This window comes from Muntiacus reevesi, chromosome X, assembly GCF_963930625.1.
Source record: "Muntiacus reevesi chromosome X, mMunRee1.1, whole genome shotgun sequence".
Lineage (NCBI taxonomy): Eukaryota > Metazoa > Chordata > Mammalia > Artiodactyla > Cervidae > Muntiacus > Muntiacus reevesi.
This window is the reverse complement of record NC_089271.1, coordinates 137,608,525-137,627,438: the sequence shown is the minus strand read 5'-3', so window position 1 is coordinate 137,627,438 and position 18,914 is coordinate 137,608,525. Positions and strand designations below refer to the sequence as shown.

Here is an 18,914-nt window from a genome sequence, read left to right as displayed (position 1 = left end):
AATATTGTGGAAGAGAATAAATGAAAGTGATAGGATACTCCAGACTCAAGTGCAAGATAATTTACCTCCCCTCAAAGGAGGGCTTAATAACGCACAAGAAGAACACTGACTCTTCCTTCAATCTCCCAGGAGACCGGACAGTGAAATGCTACTGAAATCAGGACTTATGCTCCCGTTCAGCCACTAGGCAGTTGAGGCCATGCTCAATCTATAAAGTCAAGGGTATGTTAATTACACGACTAATGATGGCTGAAGAAGGCTACATGTTTAGGTTGGCAGGACATTTACTAAGCCAAGGACCAGCCATGCATTGCAGAGTTTGTTATACCAAATGCCTGCCCATTACTTCCCTTAAGGTTCCCAACACACAGCAGAAGCTGGTTGGGGATGAGGTCAGGGAATGACAGAAAGGGAACTGTCTTACCTGGCTGCTCCATACTCAGGGGGATGCTGATACCTCATCAGTTGCCCCTCTGTTCTCCCTGGCTGGTTCAGACGATGCTCACTATAGTAGTGCCCTGGCTCTTGGGGCTTGCACACTACAGATTGGGGTGGCATGCCCTTGAAGGGATACTCTGGTGGGGGGCCTCGGTGTTCCATGCCCTTCAGGCTATGCTGGCTGGGAGGTGGCCCTTGGGCCTTGTAGAAATCACTGGAACTTGTGGGATTCTTGTACATATCATTGGGTTGTGGTGGGGAGAGGGGAGCGCTGGTAACAGGTGGATGGGCCTTAACTCCGCTGGTAGCCAGTGACATCTGCATGAGTCGTTCACTCAGGGAGCGAACGTGTCCTTGCTTAAGATCTCTGAGTCCTTCATCCTGGTGCATCTTTCCAGGATTGAGCCGCTGAACTGATGGGCGTCCCTCAGTCCTCATCTTCTGGTTGGTCACTCCAGTGACATAGAAGGCAGCTCCGACACTGGCATGCTGTTGGCCCCGAAAATACTGGGACTGGACCTTGGCTTCCTCATAGGTCGGGAGTTCTTCATTATTCTGCATCCGAGGAGACAGCTGTTTCTCCATGATGATGTTTTCTGACTGGATTTCCTGCCCCTGAGGTTCCTGACGGGCAGCATGAGCCACAAGCTGTTGGTGGTGATCTTGGGGACTCAACACATCATTTTGAGGGCCTGGGTTCCCACTGCCACTGGGGAAAGGAGGGCCGTTCCCTGTGGCTTGCTGGTGTATGGCAAGCAGGTTGCGATTCTCACTGGGATTGCCATAGCGAAGCTGCTCTTGTAGCAGACGCTGCAACACCGTGGTTCCTCCACTTGGCTGTTCATCAGAATTTCTCATCTCTATTGCTGGTGGTGCCTTGTGAAGAGAGAGAGAAATTGGGCACCTGGGCTGCCCTTGACCTGGGAAGGGGAAACAGGAAGCTTAACACCCAGTTGATGGATAAATCAGTCCTCTAAAGGGGGAGAAAATGAGTATTTGGGGGTGAGGATTTTTCTGCAGAGATCAAGTAGAGAACTGAATCTAGAATTAATCAGTTAATTGTTGGCCACTTCTGGCTCTAGCATTGACATGAGGAGGAACTTGGAGGCATACGAGTCCTCGGTTTCCTCTTTTACTTTTAGCCTGGGTTAAGTACTCACTCTTAACTCCTAAAAGAACTGGGGAAACCTGAAGCAGTCAAGTGAGGTGGTCAGAGAGTGCAATTTTCCTAGGCCCTTATCAAGTTCATCTCTCTGTATTCTATTGAAATGAAAAATTCAACTCTTAAGGTTGTGGCAGTGGGGGCAGGAAATTACCCCATGGACAGGATCTGTAAAACAGTTGAGCATGTGGAGGGAGCTACAAAATGTCAAATGATAACTAAGATAAATAAAAAGTGATGAGAGAGCTTGGTTGTACCAGATAAAAATGATCTCTGCTTGATGCAAATCTTTTTCTCTGATCTCATAAAACTCTGAAACTTATCTTTTTTTAAAAAATCCTTTTTGTATTGTCCATTTTGGATGCTCCTTGGCTTAATAAGAGAAGAGCTTGGGATAATTGTTATTGACAAAGTTTCTCTTTCAGCCATCCAGGAATAGTCATTGAGCATTTGTTGTTGTTGTTGTTGTTGTTGTGTACCAGGAGTTAAAAGGGGAAGCCCTCTTTCAATTGAAGTGTGCCTCTGATAGTAGTATAGTATCCACAAATTCATTAGAAGCTCATTAAATCTTTGGACAGAATCTGTCTGTCATGTTAAGTCCTGCAATTTGATACTAAGCTTCAGTAGTGAAAACTTTCACCCCAAGGATCTTAAGTAGTGTTGGAGAATGGACATGATGTCACACCAAGTCACAATTAGGTCAACCTAATCAGCCTCAGGTTCCTAGAGGAGAACTTTGGACTCCTGGCTTCCAGGTCCTGATTTCTATGATATGAAATAGTTTCCAGTGTCTCTGGAAACATGATCCCCTTTGCCTTCAGTCTAACGGGGACTGACCCAGAAGATGTGTGTGGTAGCTGGAGAAAGGTCATCCCCCTTCCTTTTCTACTTTTCTGATTACTGCTACCTGGTTTCTAATTGTTCTATTGAGCAGTTTGACTCCACAGTTAACCTTCCAGGGGCCCCCTTTAAATCCCATTCATCAGATTCTTGGGGGAAGCATATACCAAGGGGCTGAGCAACCTGCCCTTAAGTCCCCTTTCCCTCCCTGCCAATGACCCTCAGGGACTCCTGTGTTTCAACTGTCAGACTGAGATTTTCTATTAGGCTGACAAGTATAACACAAATCTCTCTTGGTGCCTCAAACTGGAAAGATGATTACCAAATTACTTCTCCTCTGTCAAAAGAAAAATAGAAATGGGAGTGTGTATGGTTAAAACAACACCACTCAGAAACCCCTCCTGCAAGGCAGGGAGATCCAGACAGTGAGCTGCCCCAGACTCTAAAGAGCACACCACCCCCTCCCACCCCACACCCACCCCACCCCACACATACACAGGCTCACACACACACACCAGCACCCACACACACTGATGGTCCATACCTATTTCTGCTTTCTTTTAGGCTTAAAGCCTTGCTCAGGATAGGGAATTCTTGCTTATGAGCAGCTCCAGAAACCGCAACAGTAGATTCCCTCTGCCCTAACACTCAGGTTCAGGATAAGCGTCGCCAAGAGTCCAACCACTGGTCACTCTGAAATGGTCAGGAGGGGGAGGGGGAGAAACAAAAATGTCGTTTCTATTTTGCCACCAATGGCCAACAGTTAACCAAACCAGTTCTTCCAAGGGGATGACTTCTCCTCCCGTTTTGTTTTGTTGTTGTTGTTTTGCCTTTTATGTGAGTGGCAGAGTCCATTTACACAAGGACAAAAGGCAATCTCACTCTGGTGGCTGTATTCAGGAGGTCAGCCAGTCTCCTGGAGATGGAAATGTGCAAGATGGCTCTGTCATAGCCTCACAGCCCTCAGGAGCGGCTGCTTCCATTCTGAGTTGGAATGGTGGTTTAGTCACTAAGTCGTGTCTGACTCTTGTGACACCATGGACTGTAGCCTGCCAGTCCCTTCTGTCCATGGAATTCTCCAGGCAAGAATACTAGAGTGGGTTGCCATTTCCTTCTCCAGGGGATCTTCCCAACCCAGGGATCGAAGCCAGGTCTCCTGCACTGCAGGCAGATTCTTTACCGATTGAGCTACCATGGAGTTGGAATGGTAGGTGATGACAAAAGCTGTACCTATCATCACCTTGAGAGTGCGACCTTTAAACTGCTATCAATAGCAGGGGAGATGAGTTGGGCTCACTGGCCCACATCCCAGAAGAGAAAGCAGTCATCAAAAGGTAGATTTTAGTCAAGAAAGAACACCTGGTGAAGCTCCCGATTAATGGCTACAGTCTCAGAGGGCCAGAAGAAAATCCCAACTTCTTGTCAACCAAGCCATTAAGTATTTGTTGCATCCCGGCTATTCCAGATATTTGCCAGCCTCGCGCTAGACACAATGAGGGATAGAAAGGACACACAATATATAGTTCCTGCCCTCACAGAGCTTACAATCTGATCAACGGTCCACCCATTCTTACTGGCATAGCAAAAGTGATGGCCCTTCTTCAGCAGCAACTCTTCTCTGAGAAGATGGCTCCACTTGCTTTCTCAGTGCTTCCACTGCCCCAGTATCTCCACGAAAGGAAACTACTAGACTCACATTATAGAGACTAGATGCAAATGCCCACCAGATATGGATTTGAGATAGTCCTCACTTCGAATGACTCCTTTGACCCTCAGCAAAAAGCCCTGCAGGTCCAACCAAAATGGTTATGAAACTGAGGGGTTGAGGTGAGAGGCACATGATCTACATTCCTATTTTCTGCCCTGGACTAGCCATGACTCACTCCTATCACTTAAAGGAAAGCCTTTAATCTGCACCAGAGACGCCATTTGAGGAGCAAAGCAATGCAAAGGAAGCACACCCGCGTCCCCGTGCTTTGGGAGCATATCCAAAACATCCAAGTTGAAAAAAAAAAATCTACGAAACCGCACGATGATTAATTTAACATTATTTCCTTGCAATGTTGCCAAAAATAAAGTGAACAGATATAGAGTGAACAAACACGGATATTTGTCTTTCCATCTTGTCTCGGTCCAATATATATTGTATAATGACAATCAAAAAGCAAAGTCATCTCCAGTATGCAAGGTAATTGTTTTAGGGTGTCTCCCCTAATTTCAAAAGCAGAGAAACAACTTCTAATTGGAATCAAAGCTGGGCTGTTAACAGAGCTATGGTAAATAACTGCTGTGTTTCTATTGTCCAATTTTGAACAAAACAGTTGTCTTTTTTTTTTTTTTTCCCAAACAAAACACACAGAAAACAGGCTTTTAAACTTGAACTCCTGGTAAGAAACCACCACGACTCTTTTCCAGGACTATTTAGCTTCTTCATACTGATTTTGACTGGCTTGCTCCTGACACCCAGTTCCTCACCAAGAAAACTTATCCAACATCTTGCTCTCTTCCTTCAATTTTGTCCCCTCTCCTCCATATCCTTTTCAAAACCCAAATCAGTTTGTGTCAACCAGACAGACTGTCCCTTCCCAGCACCCCGCCCCCTGGCCTTTTTGTTTCTGTTAAAAGAGGAAAAGAAATCAGTCTAAGAGAAAAGCTTTGCTGATTCCTTTCCAGTTTACCGATTTTTTCCCCTACAAAACTTATGTTCATCTACATGTTCAGAGTCACATAAGAAGGAAACACTACTCCATTTTTTTATTAGAGAAAAGATAGGAAGATTCCTTGTCTCATGCGCAAGAACTAAAATAGTATGAACTCTGTAACCTTTCATCTGCCCACAGCTTTAATCATGCCACTGCCAGGGGTCTGACATCATCTTCAATCAATAAAATAACCTTGTTTCTCCTATACAAACAGACTTTCCCTGAGGATATTTGATAGGAGAAGAAAGGATTTCCGTGGTTCTCTCTTTAAAAATGCAATTTGAATCTATATATTCAACTCTCTTGTAACAATAACAGGGCAGCAGGGCCAAGATAAGTTCTCACTGCATTTGCAGTCATCGGCCACTCCCAGTGTACCTGAGAGGGTGAGTCGAAATGAAACACGTCTGTGACAACCAAGGTGTTTCCCAAGCTAAGTCCCAGAAAAGCAGCCTTACAACATGGCCAGGACACAACAAATTCCCACCCTTCACATAAATTTTGAAATCTGCCTATAAGATCTTCTTTCTATCCCTTCTACCTCCTCCACCGATTCTGCCCTCACCCCTCACTCTACCAACCAGGATGAAGAATCTGAGTCTAGGGAACCTGTTTCTCTGCTAAATCTTGGTCAACTTGTTTCATATCATTTTACTTCCAGCTAAATGGAAAGAAGCCAGTTCAAAGTTTCCCCTATATCTGTGTGCATGTATTTGTGCATAAGACACACACAGACACACAACCTCCCACACAAAGATGCCAAACAGGCCACTGAATTCTCTCATGTCCTCTCACATTGGTCCATAAGTGGCCTGAAGTGTTCTAGAGAACACCTTTCCCAAGAGTCTTGAAATGCAAGCTACTAATTTGCTTCCTTTGGGAGGTAAGAAACGATGGTCCCTTTGCAGGTTATCCCTAAAACTTTCCATGGGTAATGGGCAGGCAGTATAAACATCATGATTAAGAGCCTGGGTCCAGAACCACACTGCCCAAATCCAAATCCTGGATCTATTGTTTACTATCTGACCTCGCCCATGTCTCTCAATCTCCCCAAGTCTCAATTTCATCATCTGCAAAATAGGGCTAACGGTGCTCATACCTCATATGGTTGTTATAAAGATCAAAGGAAGTAGTCTATGTAAAGTGCTAAACTTGGAGGCCAGTACATAGTAAAGGCTCAATAAAAGTTAGCTATTACTATTACTATTTCAAAGTGGTCTTTTTCTAGAAGAGTACAGTTATTTTATGAAGTAAGTTTTTTTTTTTAAACCTTTTATCTGCAACTCAAATCTTCCATGCCCACACCCTTAAATAAGTGAAGGCCAGAACTAGAAAGACTCTTGGGAGACCATCTGGTAGTCTAACCCTCTCTTTCTAAAGATGAAGATGTCAGAGTTTAAACGTGATCAGAGCCAGGGCCAGAATGCAGGTTTTATTATTCCTAGGGTAACAGCACTTCCACTACAATATATGGGCTTCCCAGGTGGCGCTAGTGGTAAAGAACCCGCCTGCCAATGCAGGAGACATAAGAGAGGTTTGATCCCTGGGTCAGGAAGATCCCAGGGAGAAGACATGGCAACTCACTCCAGGATTCTTGCCCAGAGAATCCCATGGACAGAGGAGCCTGGCAGGCTACAGTCCACAGGGTTGCAAAGAGTTAGACATGACTGAAGCAACTTAGCATGCACATTTGCACTACAATATATTATGTAGTATATTAGCTTGTACACTGAAGATGCTTAATAAATATTCATTAAATTGGATTGACTCTGGTTTTAAGAGATTATAAATCTGGCTTAATGCTACCATCAATTTTCCAAGTCTGCTGGAAGTAAAATGTTAATGGGAGGAGGGAAAATTCAAAGATATAAGAGGGATATGTTTTTAGCCAGAGGTATGGCAGAAGGACCCTGCAAAATCTCTCCTCTTTAGGCCATGATATGCAGGTAGGCTGGAGAGTAATAGAACCTCCACTGATCAATATTTCCAGGCCTCTGTTCCAGGTCTTGTCAACATTGTACCAACTTGGCACTTACTGTGGTTTAAGTCTAGCACTTGTTTAAGAACAGATTATGAGTTGGCCCCCACCTCTTTGCTCCTATCTCTACTTCTATCTAGATTAGGCTGGAAAATTATTTTAAGAATCACAGTAAGTCCTTGGCATTTCCAAATCTTAGGATCAGTGTCAGTTATCTGTTTCTTAAATGGTAACTCAAGGCATGGTCAATTTGGTAGCAGTTTTACCCTTCCGGATTCTAAAACAATCAACTTGAACAAGGTAATAGTCAACAAAGGTGATTAACCCTAAAGAGTACATGAGCAGTGAAACACTAACAAGGAGAATCCTGATGCTACCACCCTCCACTCCCCTCCACATACACCCATCCCAAGGGAGGAGTAGATCACACCATCACATCCCATTTCTTCTTGCCTCAGAAAAAGTATAAGCAGTCCATGGAATCAGATGGAGCATAAACTGAGAAAAGTTTAAGAATATACCTGAAACTTGCCAGCTTTACCAATATCCTGTTTTCAGTGGCATACTACCCACTTTTATTTTACTAGTATAATAATATAAGCACAATATGCAAATACTGATAACAAAGAGAAAAAAAACCACTCATAATCCCAGCACCTCAGTCCAAGGATTGTTAGCATTATAAAATAGTATCTGTAGTTTTTCTTCTATGTGTTTTTGTATTTTTCACAAAGCAATGAAATTTTAACATACATATCATTTTGGCTCCTCCATTTCACTTAATCATAAGCACTTTCTCTATGCTGTGGCATAGACTTCTTAACAAACAATGCAATGTCCATTAAATGAGTGCATCAAGATTCCCTAATCCATTCTCCAATTATTAAGAGATTTAAATTGCTTTTTTACTTTCTGCTAATCTAAATAATGCGACAAAATCATCTTTGTGATTTAGCCTTTTTTCAATATTTTGGGTTGTTTCCTAATAGAGTCCCAGAAGTGAAATTAATGGGTCAAGGAACATGAATGTTTTCAGACAACTCACTAAAAAAATAAATAAAACTAACAAAACACCAAAGCCCCATGAAATCTTGCCTTCATTTAATGAAAAGTTCTTCTGCTCCCATTTTTCCACCAGGGCAGAGCAGGACTCCTGGGAGGGAAAGAAGCCAGTGTAGTATCCTAGTGGCTTGCGAAATGGCAGAGTGGAATGTGGGCTCCCCTGTGAATCCAGCTTGCATGCACTTGCCCCAAACTGCCACTCAGCCAAGAAGCTAATTAGTAAAAGCATCAGGTGGGTGAGAACAGGTTCATGGCCTGTAATGGCTTATATCATGTTTCATTTTTGCCCTTGGAAAGATCTGACAGTCAGCTCAAAAACATTCAGTTTCAGTGACCCAACATGGTACATTCTGGGAAATAAATCTGTTAATTTTCAGAACCAATCTTCAATGCATTTTAAAGGCTATTTTGCTATATAGAAATAAGCGTACATGACCAATGAGCCTGTGTGTGTACCTCTATTTTCAACCACAGTTAAGGAGGCACGTTTAAGGTCAGTCTTGTTTAATACTATATGACTAAGTGGCACCTGTCTTACATGGTCAATGTGTTATAGACGGAGGTTTATTTGCAGATCCAACCATAAAAGTCATCCAGTCTTAAGGCAGAGGAGGTAACAGGGCAGAGGTGCCCCTGGCTTAGCAAAAGAAGACACAACAAGCATTTCTTTCTGGGTGCTCAGTCAGAGCTTTCAGAAGACGGCAGTTCCTCTCTCCATCTTCTGCTTGAAGAATTTTCCCAATCCATCTCCATCTTCCCCTTGCCCCCAACTCTGCTCAATGTGGAAAATTAATTCTCTCTTCTCAGTCTTCCCGCTGGACTTTGGACACATCTCTATTACAACACTTATCGCACCGTATTTTCCACAAACATTTATTGAGCACTTACTATAGCCAGCTTCCCTCCTGGCTCAGCTGGTAAAGAGACCTGGGTTCGATCCCTGGGTTGGAAAGACCCCTTGGAGAAGGGAAGGGTTACCCACTCCAGTATTATGGCCTGGGGAATTCCATGGACTGTATAGTCCATGGAGTCGCAAAGAGTCGGATATGACTAAGCAACTTTCACTTTCTTTCACTGCACTGAATAGGCCTTAAAATGGATTTTAAAAAAAAATGAAAGTAATACAGAGTCTAGTCCTCAAGGAGTTCCCAGTCAAGCAGAGAGGGTACAATTTAATGTGAAACCAGAGGTATGAGCAGATAGCTCAGGAAAGCAGAAGATGCTGCAAAAAAACAAAACAAAACTCTGGGCCACCTAAGCAAAACTTCCTACAGGGAAAAATCCCATGAGCTGAGTAGGAGACATGGAATCTGGTAACCAATGTTGGGGAAATTGAAAAGGGAGGAGTCAAAGGTTGATATATATCTTCCAGAGTTATTAGCATATGGTAAAAGCTAAGGTCAAAGAGTGGGCTAGATCATATAGAAAAGGAACAGAACAGAACAAGGATGAAGCTAAGGATAGACTCCTCAAAAAAGTGATCATTATAGAGTCAGGTGCTTTGCAAATGTGGGAGTGAGAGAGAAATTCCCTTATCTACTGAATGGCTTTTCCCCCATATACCTTTAATCGAGACTTTGTAACACACTGCCCCAGGGTCAGAAGTCCCCACTTGCGATGCAGAGAGAAGTTAGTTCCTTCTTATTCTTTTATGCTTCTAAGTATCCAGGGTGAAGTGAAGTGAAAATGTTACTCTTAGTCATGTCTGACTCTTTGTAACCCCATGGACTGTATCCCACCAGGTTCCTCCGTCCATGGAATTCTCCAGGCAAGAATACTAGAGTGAGTAGCCATTCCCTTCTCCAAGGATCTTCCCAACCCAGGGATGGAACCCGGGTCACCTGCATCGCAGACAGATTCTTTATCGCCTGAGCCATCAGGGAAGCCCCAGTAGAAATCATGATAATAGGCTGAGCCAGAAACGGAAATTGTGATCTTAGAGGGCATGGGTTGAGTGCATGATTTCCTCTGTATACTTCCCAACACCTAAAACATTAGGTGCTTAGTAACTGCCTATTGAGTAAATAACTTTCCAAAGACTCTGCAAGAGGCAACAGAAAGAGAAGAAAAGGAATGAAAGACACAGAATAGCAATAACAATAATACTCTTACCTTAAGTTCTCAGCCTTTCTTCTAAGGAGACAGAAGCTTTCACTTCTGTTATCTTATTTGTCCTTCTCCGCAGCTCTGTGAGAAAATAAAGCCTGATGTAATTAATTCCATTTTATTAACAGGAGAAGCTTAAGTCCAGGACAGATAGTTTTTGATAAGTAATTTGACCCAAGGTTTCATTCTGACTTACTCGTGGGGCCAGGATCAGAACCCAGGTCTTGTGACTTCCTGCCCTGTGCTGTGTGACTAGACACAAACTTCTACAGAACTGACTTTCCGATTATTAAGATGACAGTTCCCAGGAGAAATTCATCAGGAAAGCAAATTCCTCTGGGACTTCAACAGTCTCTTGAGCAAGCCAGTGCACTGCACCTATAAGAAAATATCTAAGACGTTTCCCCATACCAACACTGGAATTGCTCAATGTAATCATTCACAGTGGTGCTCTGCTAACATAATCAGGAGCTCTCCGTTTTGCTGAACCCCTTTTGAAGGGAGCTCCATTTGCCTTCAGTCTGGTTTTTCTGTCTGGGGCTCAGGTGCTGACTACAGGTGTGGCATCCAGCAGGTGCATGGACAGAAGCCAGCATTTCGTATACTCATACCAAAGGGCCTGAGTCACTCCCCAAAGGCAGTCGCTTCTCCTCCCTCTGACTTGCAAGGCCCAGGAACCTGTCTTCACTGAGTTGCTACTGAAAAACAAAATCTAGACCCTGATTTCTCAGGAACGGTTAGGGTGGAATCAATTAAACTACAAATCAGATAACCCAGCCAATGTCCCCACTTACTCTCCGAAACTGGTGCAGGCACAGGTCACAGGCATATAGCATCAGGGAATATATGTACAGAATGACTGTCGCCTACGAGTTATGAGGGAAAGGAGGACCACAGCAGACCCATATTATATATTTATTTAACTACAGGACACTTATTCTATTGCAAATGGCCTTCAACCCTCAGAAGCAAGGATTCATTTCCCTAAATAAGATGGAGTACAGTAGAAAGAACATGCTAGAAATTCTGCACTCCAATTCCCATCATAACCGCTCTCCTTCAGGCTGCCATAGGAGAACCACTTAGCATACTCACAAAAAGTACCAGGTCAGAAAAGTCATCACAGTGTCCTAATGGAAGCCAAGCTGAGAGCCTGAGGCAGACAAAATATTCTAGGGAGTAAGGGGGGCAGTCATCAAATTTTTCTTAGCTCCAATTTTTTTTTTCTAAGAAAGCAATTTGCCTCCACCACACACACACACACACACACACACACACACACACACACACACACACACACACACACACAGCAAAGAGAAACTAATTGTAGAAGAAAAGAACACAATTGTTACCTTAATAAAATGGTTCAATATCATTTGTCGTATTTCCCCAATTCATATGGGAAACTCAAATTAATAAGCTTTGGTTTACAGCCCATGATCCAGAAAGTAAAACTGGCTACTAAACTAAAATGTGATCACTGTATATAAACAGAGTGAAAGAAAAATCTGAACTGAAAACCTAAATGTAATAAAGAGGAAATTAGATTTCTTCAAAATAGGCAATGTAAATAATTTTCCCCATCTGTGATTTTTATCTTACTTTGCTATCACATGGAAAAGAATGTCATTAATTCAATGCAAATCCATGCCCCTTGAAAACAACCGAAATGAGTAAGTGATGTACTAATTAGCTTCCTAATGGGGAAGGTTTTAATTGAACCATTCTATAACAACCTTCATCAAAGTTTCCAGGGCAACTTCATAAAAGGATGTCAAACCTGGCCCATATTTTTATCCCCTTAAAAATAAATTCTCAATGCACAGAAACACAGAAAGCTTATTTCTCTTCAATGCTGTTAACACTCAGGCCACTACATTTTCTGATGTCAGCAATCTCCTTCCCACAAATATTCCAAGTATGCACCACCGTCATTCTCCTTTCAATTATGTGGTTTCTCTGCTCCTTTACTGATTGAGTCCAGGCCTCTAGGATAATGAGAAGCATGTGCAGGGAAAATATGCTCTTAAAAAACACATACATCAGTTTCATCTGCATTATGAAGCGGGGGGGGGGGGGGGCAATCATTTGTCCATATCAAAAGGATCAAAATTTGAAGCATGCTACAGGATATATAAAGGGAAAAAATAAAGATCAGCATCAATGCCTAAAGTTGGGAGGCAGTTATTGTGATCTGAAGCAACATCACTAAGGATAAAGAGGACTCCCCCAATCCATCCTTTCTAGCTTGGCCACATTTATATTTAATGTTATCTTAATGTTGCTTTGGGGGGTATTTAAGTTCTGACATACACATGGAAATGAGCCACGAATTGTACAGCAAGCATAAATATTCCATCATTAATAAAAACCAGCTGTGTATAAAACACTACAATGGCTCGGTTTCAGTTACTGGCTATCATCAGTATGTGTCACAAGCAAATATTACTCAAAACTTTCTCCCTTAAAACACACACACACATCCATACACAGACAGAGATACATGCAGAAATTTTCTTTACTCTTTTTAACTTTTCGTAAGAACTTTGAAGAACTCAATGATCTCCATAGCACATTCCAACTAATGTCTCTTTTTGAAACTATTTTTCATCACCCCAGCAAATGCTGGAGTCCTCTGATTAGAACCTCAACTTATCATATAAAAGACAATGTTTTAATTTTATAAAAGTCAAGAGGACCAATAATACAAATGTTGGGACAATCAATTATAGTCAGTACAGCAATTGAGGCACCAAAGGGCTCTGGATGTTATAAAAGACGAAAAGCTCATTAAAAGTGAACACCTGCTCAGGACCCTATAATAAGCCTGCTCGGCCATCATGCAGACACCTTTCATCCAATGGCCTCAAAGCAAATGCCCAATATGAAGCATGCCTAAACACCTCTGTGAAATATTAATATCCTTGCTTCCCAGAAGGGTAAATGAAGCTCAGAGCAGCTAATTCATTTACCCTTGGTCACATGGCAAGTCAAAGGGTTGGGCAGAGAAACCCAGAGCCTGGCTTCAAGTCACGCCGTCTAATGATATTTCATGAGTTGGGGCAATAGTGAAAATGACTTAACAAATGTCAAGGGCAGCCTACAGAGTTTTTTGTTTAAGTAGATTTTCAAAAATCACCTTAGGAGATGTTAGCAGATATATCAATCTGCATTTTCCCCATGGACACATATCATTAAAACAGTTCCTATATTTGACTTGGTAATTTCTGAGTACTAAAAACCCATACTTCACTTTCCTATTCTGGTTAGATGAAATTTAATCTAATTTATGAAGAACCTATTGAAGGAAAATTAAAGGACCTTGTAACTGAACTGTCACTGTATGGTAAAGCCTCAAATGAAGAACCTCTTATGTGTGGGTCATCCTGCTTACTACCTATATCTTTTATTTAATTATCTAAAGCCCTTAGCTTCCTTACTGTTATTTATCCTAGTTTAATATTGTTTTCAAAGCTATTAAAAAATTTGTCTTCTCTTGCTTTTCCTTTCTTGCTTGGGAGACTTCATAGTGTACCCATATTTGTACTCTCCTGAAGGGATATCATGATACAGTGATTTAAGAATCATTGCTAATGATTTAGACAAAGTAAACAGTGAACGCTAGTTTTCCTTTTGCTTAAAAAGAATGGGAGAAGGGTAATAGGAGGTCAAGGGAGTACACTTAAAAGCCTTTCTAGATACATGAACACCCTAAATTACAGAAATGGATTAGGGATTACTTATTAAATCTGTTAGTTTCTCCTAGCATTGGAGGAACAAACATATGTGATTCCTCACATATACTCAGATTCTGACTTCATTCCTCCGCATGGGTTTACAAAGCTAAGTCTTAGGTGGGCTCTTTTTCAAAATTTAAAAGCAACAGTGTACATTTCTAGGACTCTCACTCTGTAAAATTCGTATTAGTACAGAAACAAGGACTTGAAAGGAACTACAAAAAATGAAAGCAGGTGTTCTGTTAGGATGATGGGATTCTTGATGAAGTTTTGGGCTGGGTCTTAGCTTTTTAATTTGGTATGTTGCTAGAATACAAAACACAATGCATTTATATCAATATATTGATTATTGATATATCCTTAGAGGGTTTTTCTTAATATATCCAGGTAACTACATGATTGTATTTCTAACAACTGCTGCACCTCATATAGTAGGAATCATTCACATTCAAATCAGAAATCGAGGCCTAAGTAGAGAACCCTAAACTTTTGATAACTGGTTCTCAAAATCACCCTGTCTGATCCCCCACAATTTACAGAGGAGGAAACTTGCTAAGTAAGGGTGGCAAACATACAGTTGTGCTCAGAACCAAGTCCCACTCACCAACAGACTCACAAGGAAAGCTTATTGTGCATTTTTTTAATTTAAAATGGCATCAGTTGCTATTATTTTTGACAGCCTTACTAGATACATGAACAGACTACCAGAAAAAAACTTTCCAAATCCTTGGGTTATTAAAATACAACAACTGGAATTTAAATCTTCTACCTACATGGGATAGAGGCCCATCCTTGGACTTCTCAAAATCCACAAAGTCTGATATTGTTTCAGAAAGTCATACTAGCTTTCTTCTATGAGTGGATGTACGCTGAGGCTAAACATGGCCAGCATTATTACACGCCAGAATAATTTAGACAAGTAACTCCATGCCATGTAACAAAAAGATTTCCAAGACCAAATAATGGCCTCGCTTATTCAAGCAATAATCATTACAACAAAATTCTAAAATCTTTATGCAGTAAATATGCTTCTGAGCAGTCTCGGTTAGAGTGAATTTTTATATATCAAGTCATAGTTCAAAGGCACTAACTAGGAAAGCTAGTTCTTTCAAAGAAAACTGTAGTAGATTCTTTTATAAAACAAATGACCTCCTATTTTCCTTCTTTTTCCTTTTTTCTTTCCTAGTTCAGACTTCGCGTATGGAAGGGGAGATGACCGTCCTTTCTTTGTTTTAAAAGGGGTCAGAAGCCCACCATGGAGAGGAGTAATGCCATATGGGTAGCTTGTTTAATGCCCCCCTTAGTTCCTGGGACCAAATTCTAACCTTTGACTTAGGGGTGGGACCCTAGATTTTGGCCCAAAGTCCACAAAAGGAAGCAAAGAACGAAGAAGTAAGCAAGACTAAAGACAACACGTAAACCAGCAACAAAAATTCCTGGGGACAGGAAATCAATGGAGCACAATTCTAAACAAATTGGTTTAGCCCCAAGCTAATTAACTTGTCAAGCAGATCTCCAAACCCCCTGAATCCATGGGGGAAAGAGGTGATGTAATAGGAGATTTGGGAACATTTACCCATTTACCATCCTAAAAGGCTCAGCTACGACCACACACACCTCTCTCCACTCCTTTCAGTGGGTTTAAGCTGGGCTTAATGGGTGCAAAGGACAATTTCTTCCAGACAGCCCCTAAGAATAAACTGTTCTCATGCATTCCAAATGCTCAGTCTCCATGGAAGAGGCTACCTGGTCACAAACATTTCTCAAGAGGGACTATATCGTCAACTCCTCCTTATTGGTGACACCCCCAACCCAACAAAACAAAACAATTTCTAGCCATCCTGAGAACTTTGGGGCACTTTGGTGGGGAGAAAGGAAAAGAAACCTTAAGAGGGGTGTAGGAGAGTGTGAGAAACAACTCTTGTCTTCAAAATGGAAAAAAGGCCTTAAAAAAGCTGGATCAAAGGAAGAAAAGGGGGATGGGGGAGAAGGACTGCTTAATTACAAAGACACCCTTTTAAAGAAGGCGCAGGCCCTGGGAGAGGGCTCTTAGGAGAAGCACAGAATCAGATGTACCCACTTAGAATTCTGGCACTCAATGGAACCTCAAGGTCATAGCATCCATCCCTCTGCTTTCTGAATAGACTGTTCCTAAGGCATTCTAGAAAGAGACTGATTTGGTCTTTACAAAACTTCATAAAAAGCAACTCCACAAAACGCCTTGGTAATACATTAGTCTAATAAATCCTACTTCATAAACCAGAAATGAGATTTCAATTTCCAAATCCAAAACAGTATTGAATGTGAATTTTAAAATTCCCTTCTAAAATCTTTTACATAGGTAAACAGATCTGCAACTTTCACATAAAAGTTACTTTACATATAAGCATGGTTAGAGATTTACTTCCTATCTAGACTATGAAGTAAGAAAAAGCGCTTTCAATTTTACAGAGCCACAGACTTTTCCAAAGAAAGTAGTATCTTAAAATGAAGTATGATGTAGTGCCAGAAACTGTCTGTAAATGACACTGGATAAACCCATACAGAATAGCTGGAACCTGAGTTATCATCTGTAAATAGATGCAACTACTCTACAACCACCTGGCTATTAAAATGTCCCAGGCCAGTTATAAAATGTAGTTTCGTCAGGCCAACTTTTCCTTCCCAGTTGATCTGAAATATGATAGCTTTTAAAATTGTCACCATGTAGCATTCCTTCTCTCCTTCCTGCTTTCTTCCCCCCATTAAAATCAACTAATGAAATCAGGTAAAAATATAAGTAAATAATTTGCTCCCCGATAAGCAATGTGTTGCAGACATTTTGGTAGTTGGTCTTTGAACACCACCATTCTTGTAAGTTCGCCAGGCTTGCTAGATTGGAGGTTAGGTGGGAGATGGGTGAAGGCTTATCTAGCATCCAAAATGGTATTTCAAACTATTCTTAGCTACTAAATGAGGGTGCCGAAAGGTCTAACTCAAAAAGCTTCACAAAGGCTGTCCTGAGAAAAGACTTTTCACAAAGCCTAGTACAAGGAGACTTAAATACCCTTAGCCCCACATTATGGAAGATTATGGTGACTAATTATCTTCCCCTCTGAATGGGAGAAGAGGGTTATATTTTTTAAAGCTTTAAACTGCCTCCAACTTCCACTCTTCACAGGGGAAGGGGAGGACAGGGAGGAGGAAGGAAAACTAAATCAGATACTTCCTGACATGTTAGAGATTGGAAATGCCATTTCTCACAAACTGTTCTTTCCTCTCTCATCTAATCGTATTTAGTCCTTTGCTGCAAATTACTATTATATTATTACTAGCAGCAATTAACCAGGGATTGCTGAGTCTACAAAGACTGTCATTTTGTCTCTCACTTTTCTTCTCTTCACTGGCTTACCCTGATAAAGCCGTCCTGCTGCTGAAGCATCTGCGTACAGCGACCCAGCCTTGGGACCCTCAAGACACCTGCATGATCAGGCAAAACTAGTTACTAACATCCATAACGCAAATACGGGGCAACCCTTTCCTCATGACCACACACACACCTATACCTAAAAGAACTTATACCTAAAAGAGTATAGCACTGTAGATTACTCCTCCAGGCTAAGATTTCAAGAATTCACAGCCCCGGGGAAGAGGAGTGTGAGCTCCCACCCCAACCCCAAGCATTTAGGAAAAATGCATCTAACAATCTGAGATAAACCCAGACATTCCAGATGAGCTAAACGTAGACTTCAAGTTCCCTCTGCTCTTTAGTTCCTTTTGTGCTTAATTACCTAGAGACCTACAAGGACCCCAGGACGCAAGAAAGTAAAAGTACCATCAAGCAGTGGTACCCATTCGCATCTCCGTAGGACGGGGAAATGAGCGCACACTCTTTAACCTATTTAACTTACTGCACATCCCGGAAAACTTGTGGCCAGCTGCAAAGAAAGTAGAACACAGGCATCCCCACGCAAATCTAGATCGACTCACTCACGCTGAGGTTATGATCAAGTTCATGCCACCATGGATTCCTGCCCCAATTCCCCGCGAAAAGTAACCACGCGTATCCTACCCCAGAAGGCAACGAAGACAAGGTGACGACTCTGCTCGCGCAAGTGGCTTCGGTCCCGGGCCAGAGGCCAGGGGTAGGCAGGAGGGAAGCCCCAGCTCCCGGCTGCTCCCCTCCTCACCGCTCCGTCCGGACTCTCCTTGGTGGCAGTGGACAGGCAGGATACCGGGCCGGAGGGTGGAGCAGCGGATGGTCGGAGGCGAGACACACTGGAGGTGGGGGTGGAGGGGGCGGTGAGAACTAAGAGAAGATGAGGCGAAAGGGAGCGGAGATGGAGGAATAAATCAGAGGGTCTACCAGCTTAGGCAGCTAAAAAGCTCCTCGGAAGGAAGGGGCGTGACTGCGATGAAGGCAGCTCCTGGGCAAAGGATTGGAGATAGGGGAGGGGGACGAACGGGTGGCTTTTCTTCTTGCGGTGAGCGGCTAGGACCGCCCAGGAGCCGGGGGGCGGGGGGGTGGACTAGGCAGTGGGGCGGAGAAGAGGGCGGGGAAAGAAGGGAGGGAGTCGGCCTGGACCCCGGGCGGAAGAGAGGCGGGGCTAGGGGGCGGGGAAGTTCAAACAATTGAACGCCGGGGTCCGATAGCTCCTACGAAAGCGGGGACGCTCACTCTGGTAGCCCACGAACGTGGCACGATTCGGTTATAGTAGCCCCGAGTCTACGCAAGGATTGGCTGGGAGAAAGGAAAGGCTTGTGCAAAGACTCCAAAAATAGTGTGCGGCAACAGCGGAGCGGAGTCGCGTGGGAGAGCTAGTGCCGCTCCCCGCCCCATAGCGGGAGGAAGAAAAACAAATAACAGAAATGCTGAAAAGCAGCTTCTCGAGAAGCTTGCTTAAAATAAT

The 18,914-nt window shown here is 42.6% G+C and overlaps 1 protein-coding gene across 5 annotated transcripts in view; it reads right to left on the bottom strand.

The window, feature by feature from the left end:
* Positions 1–18,482, bottom strand: part of AMOT (angiomotin) — a 61,493-nt gene extending 43,011 nt beyond the window's left edge. For 2 of the 5 annotated variants that reach the window (XM_065915886.1, XM_065915890.1), the window contains exons 1-4: positions 18,077–18,482; positions 10,295–10,369; positions 2,985–3,133; positions 425–1,358 (exon numbers count right to left, since the gene is read on the bottom strand). In XM_065915886.1, coding sequence (XP_065771958.1) covers positions 425–1,296 — 872 coding nt within the window. In that variant the 5' untranslated portion in view covers positions 1,297–1,358; positions 2,985–3,133; positions 10,295–10,369; positions 18,077–18,482. Of the gene's footprint in view, positions 1–424; positions 1,359–2,984; positions 3,134–10,294; positions 10,370–10,484; positions 10,504–17,416; positions 17,485–17,915; positions 17,961–18,076 lie in introns of those variants that run through there. The other 3 variants (XM_065915887.1, XM_065915888.1, XM_065915889.1) reach the window with 3 other exon arrangements.
* Positions 18,483–18,914: the final 432 nt, after the last annotated feature.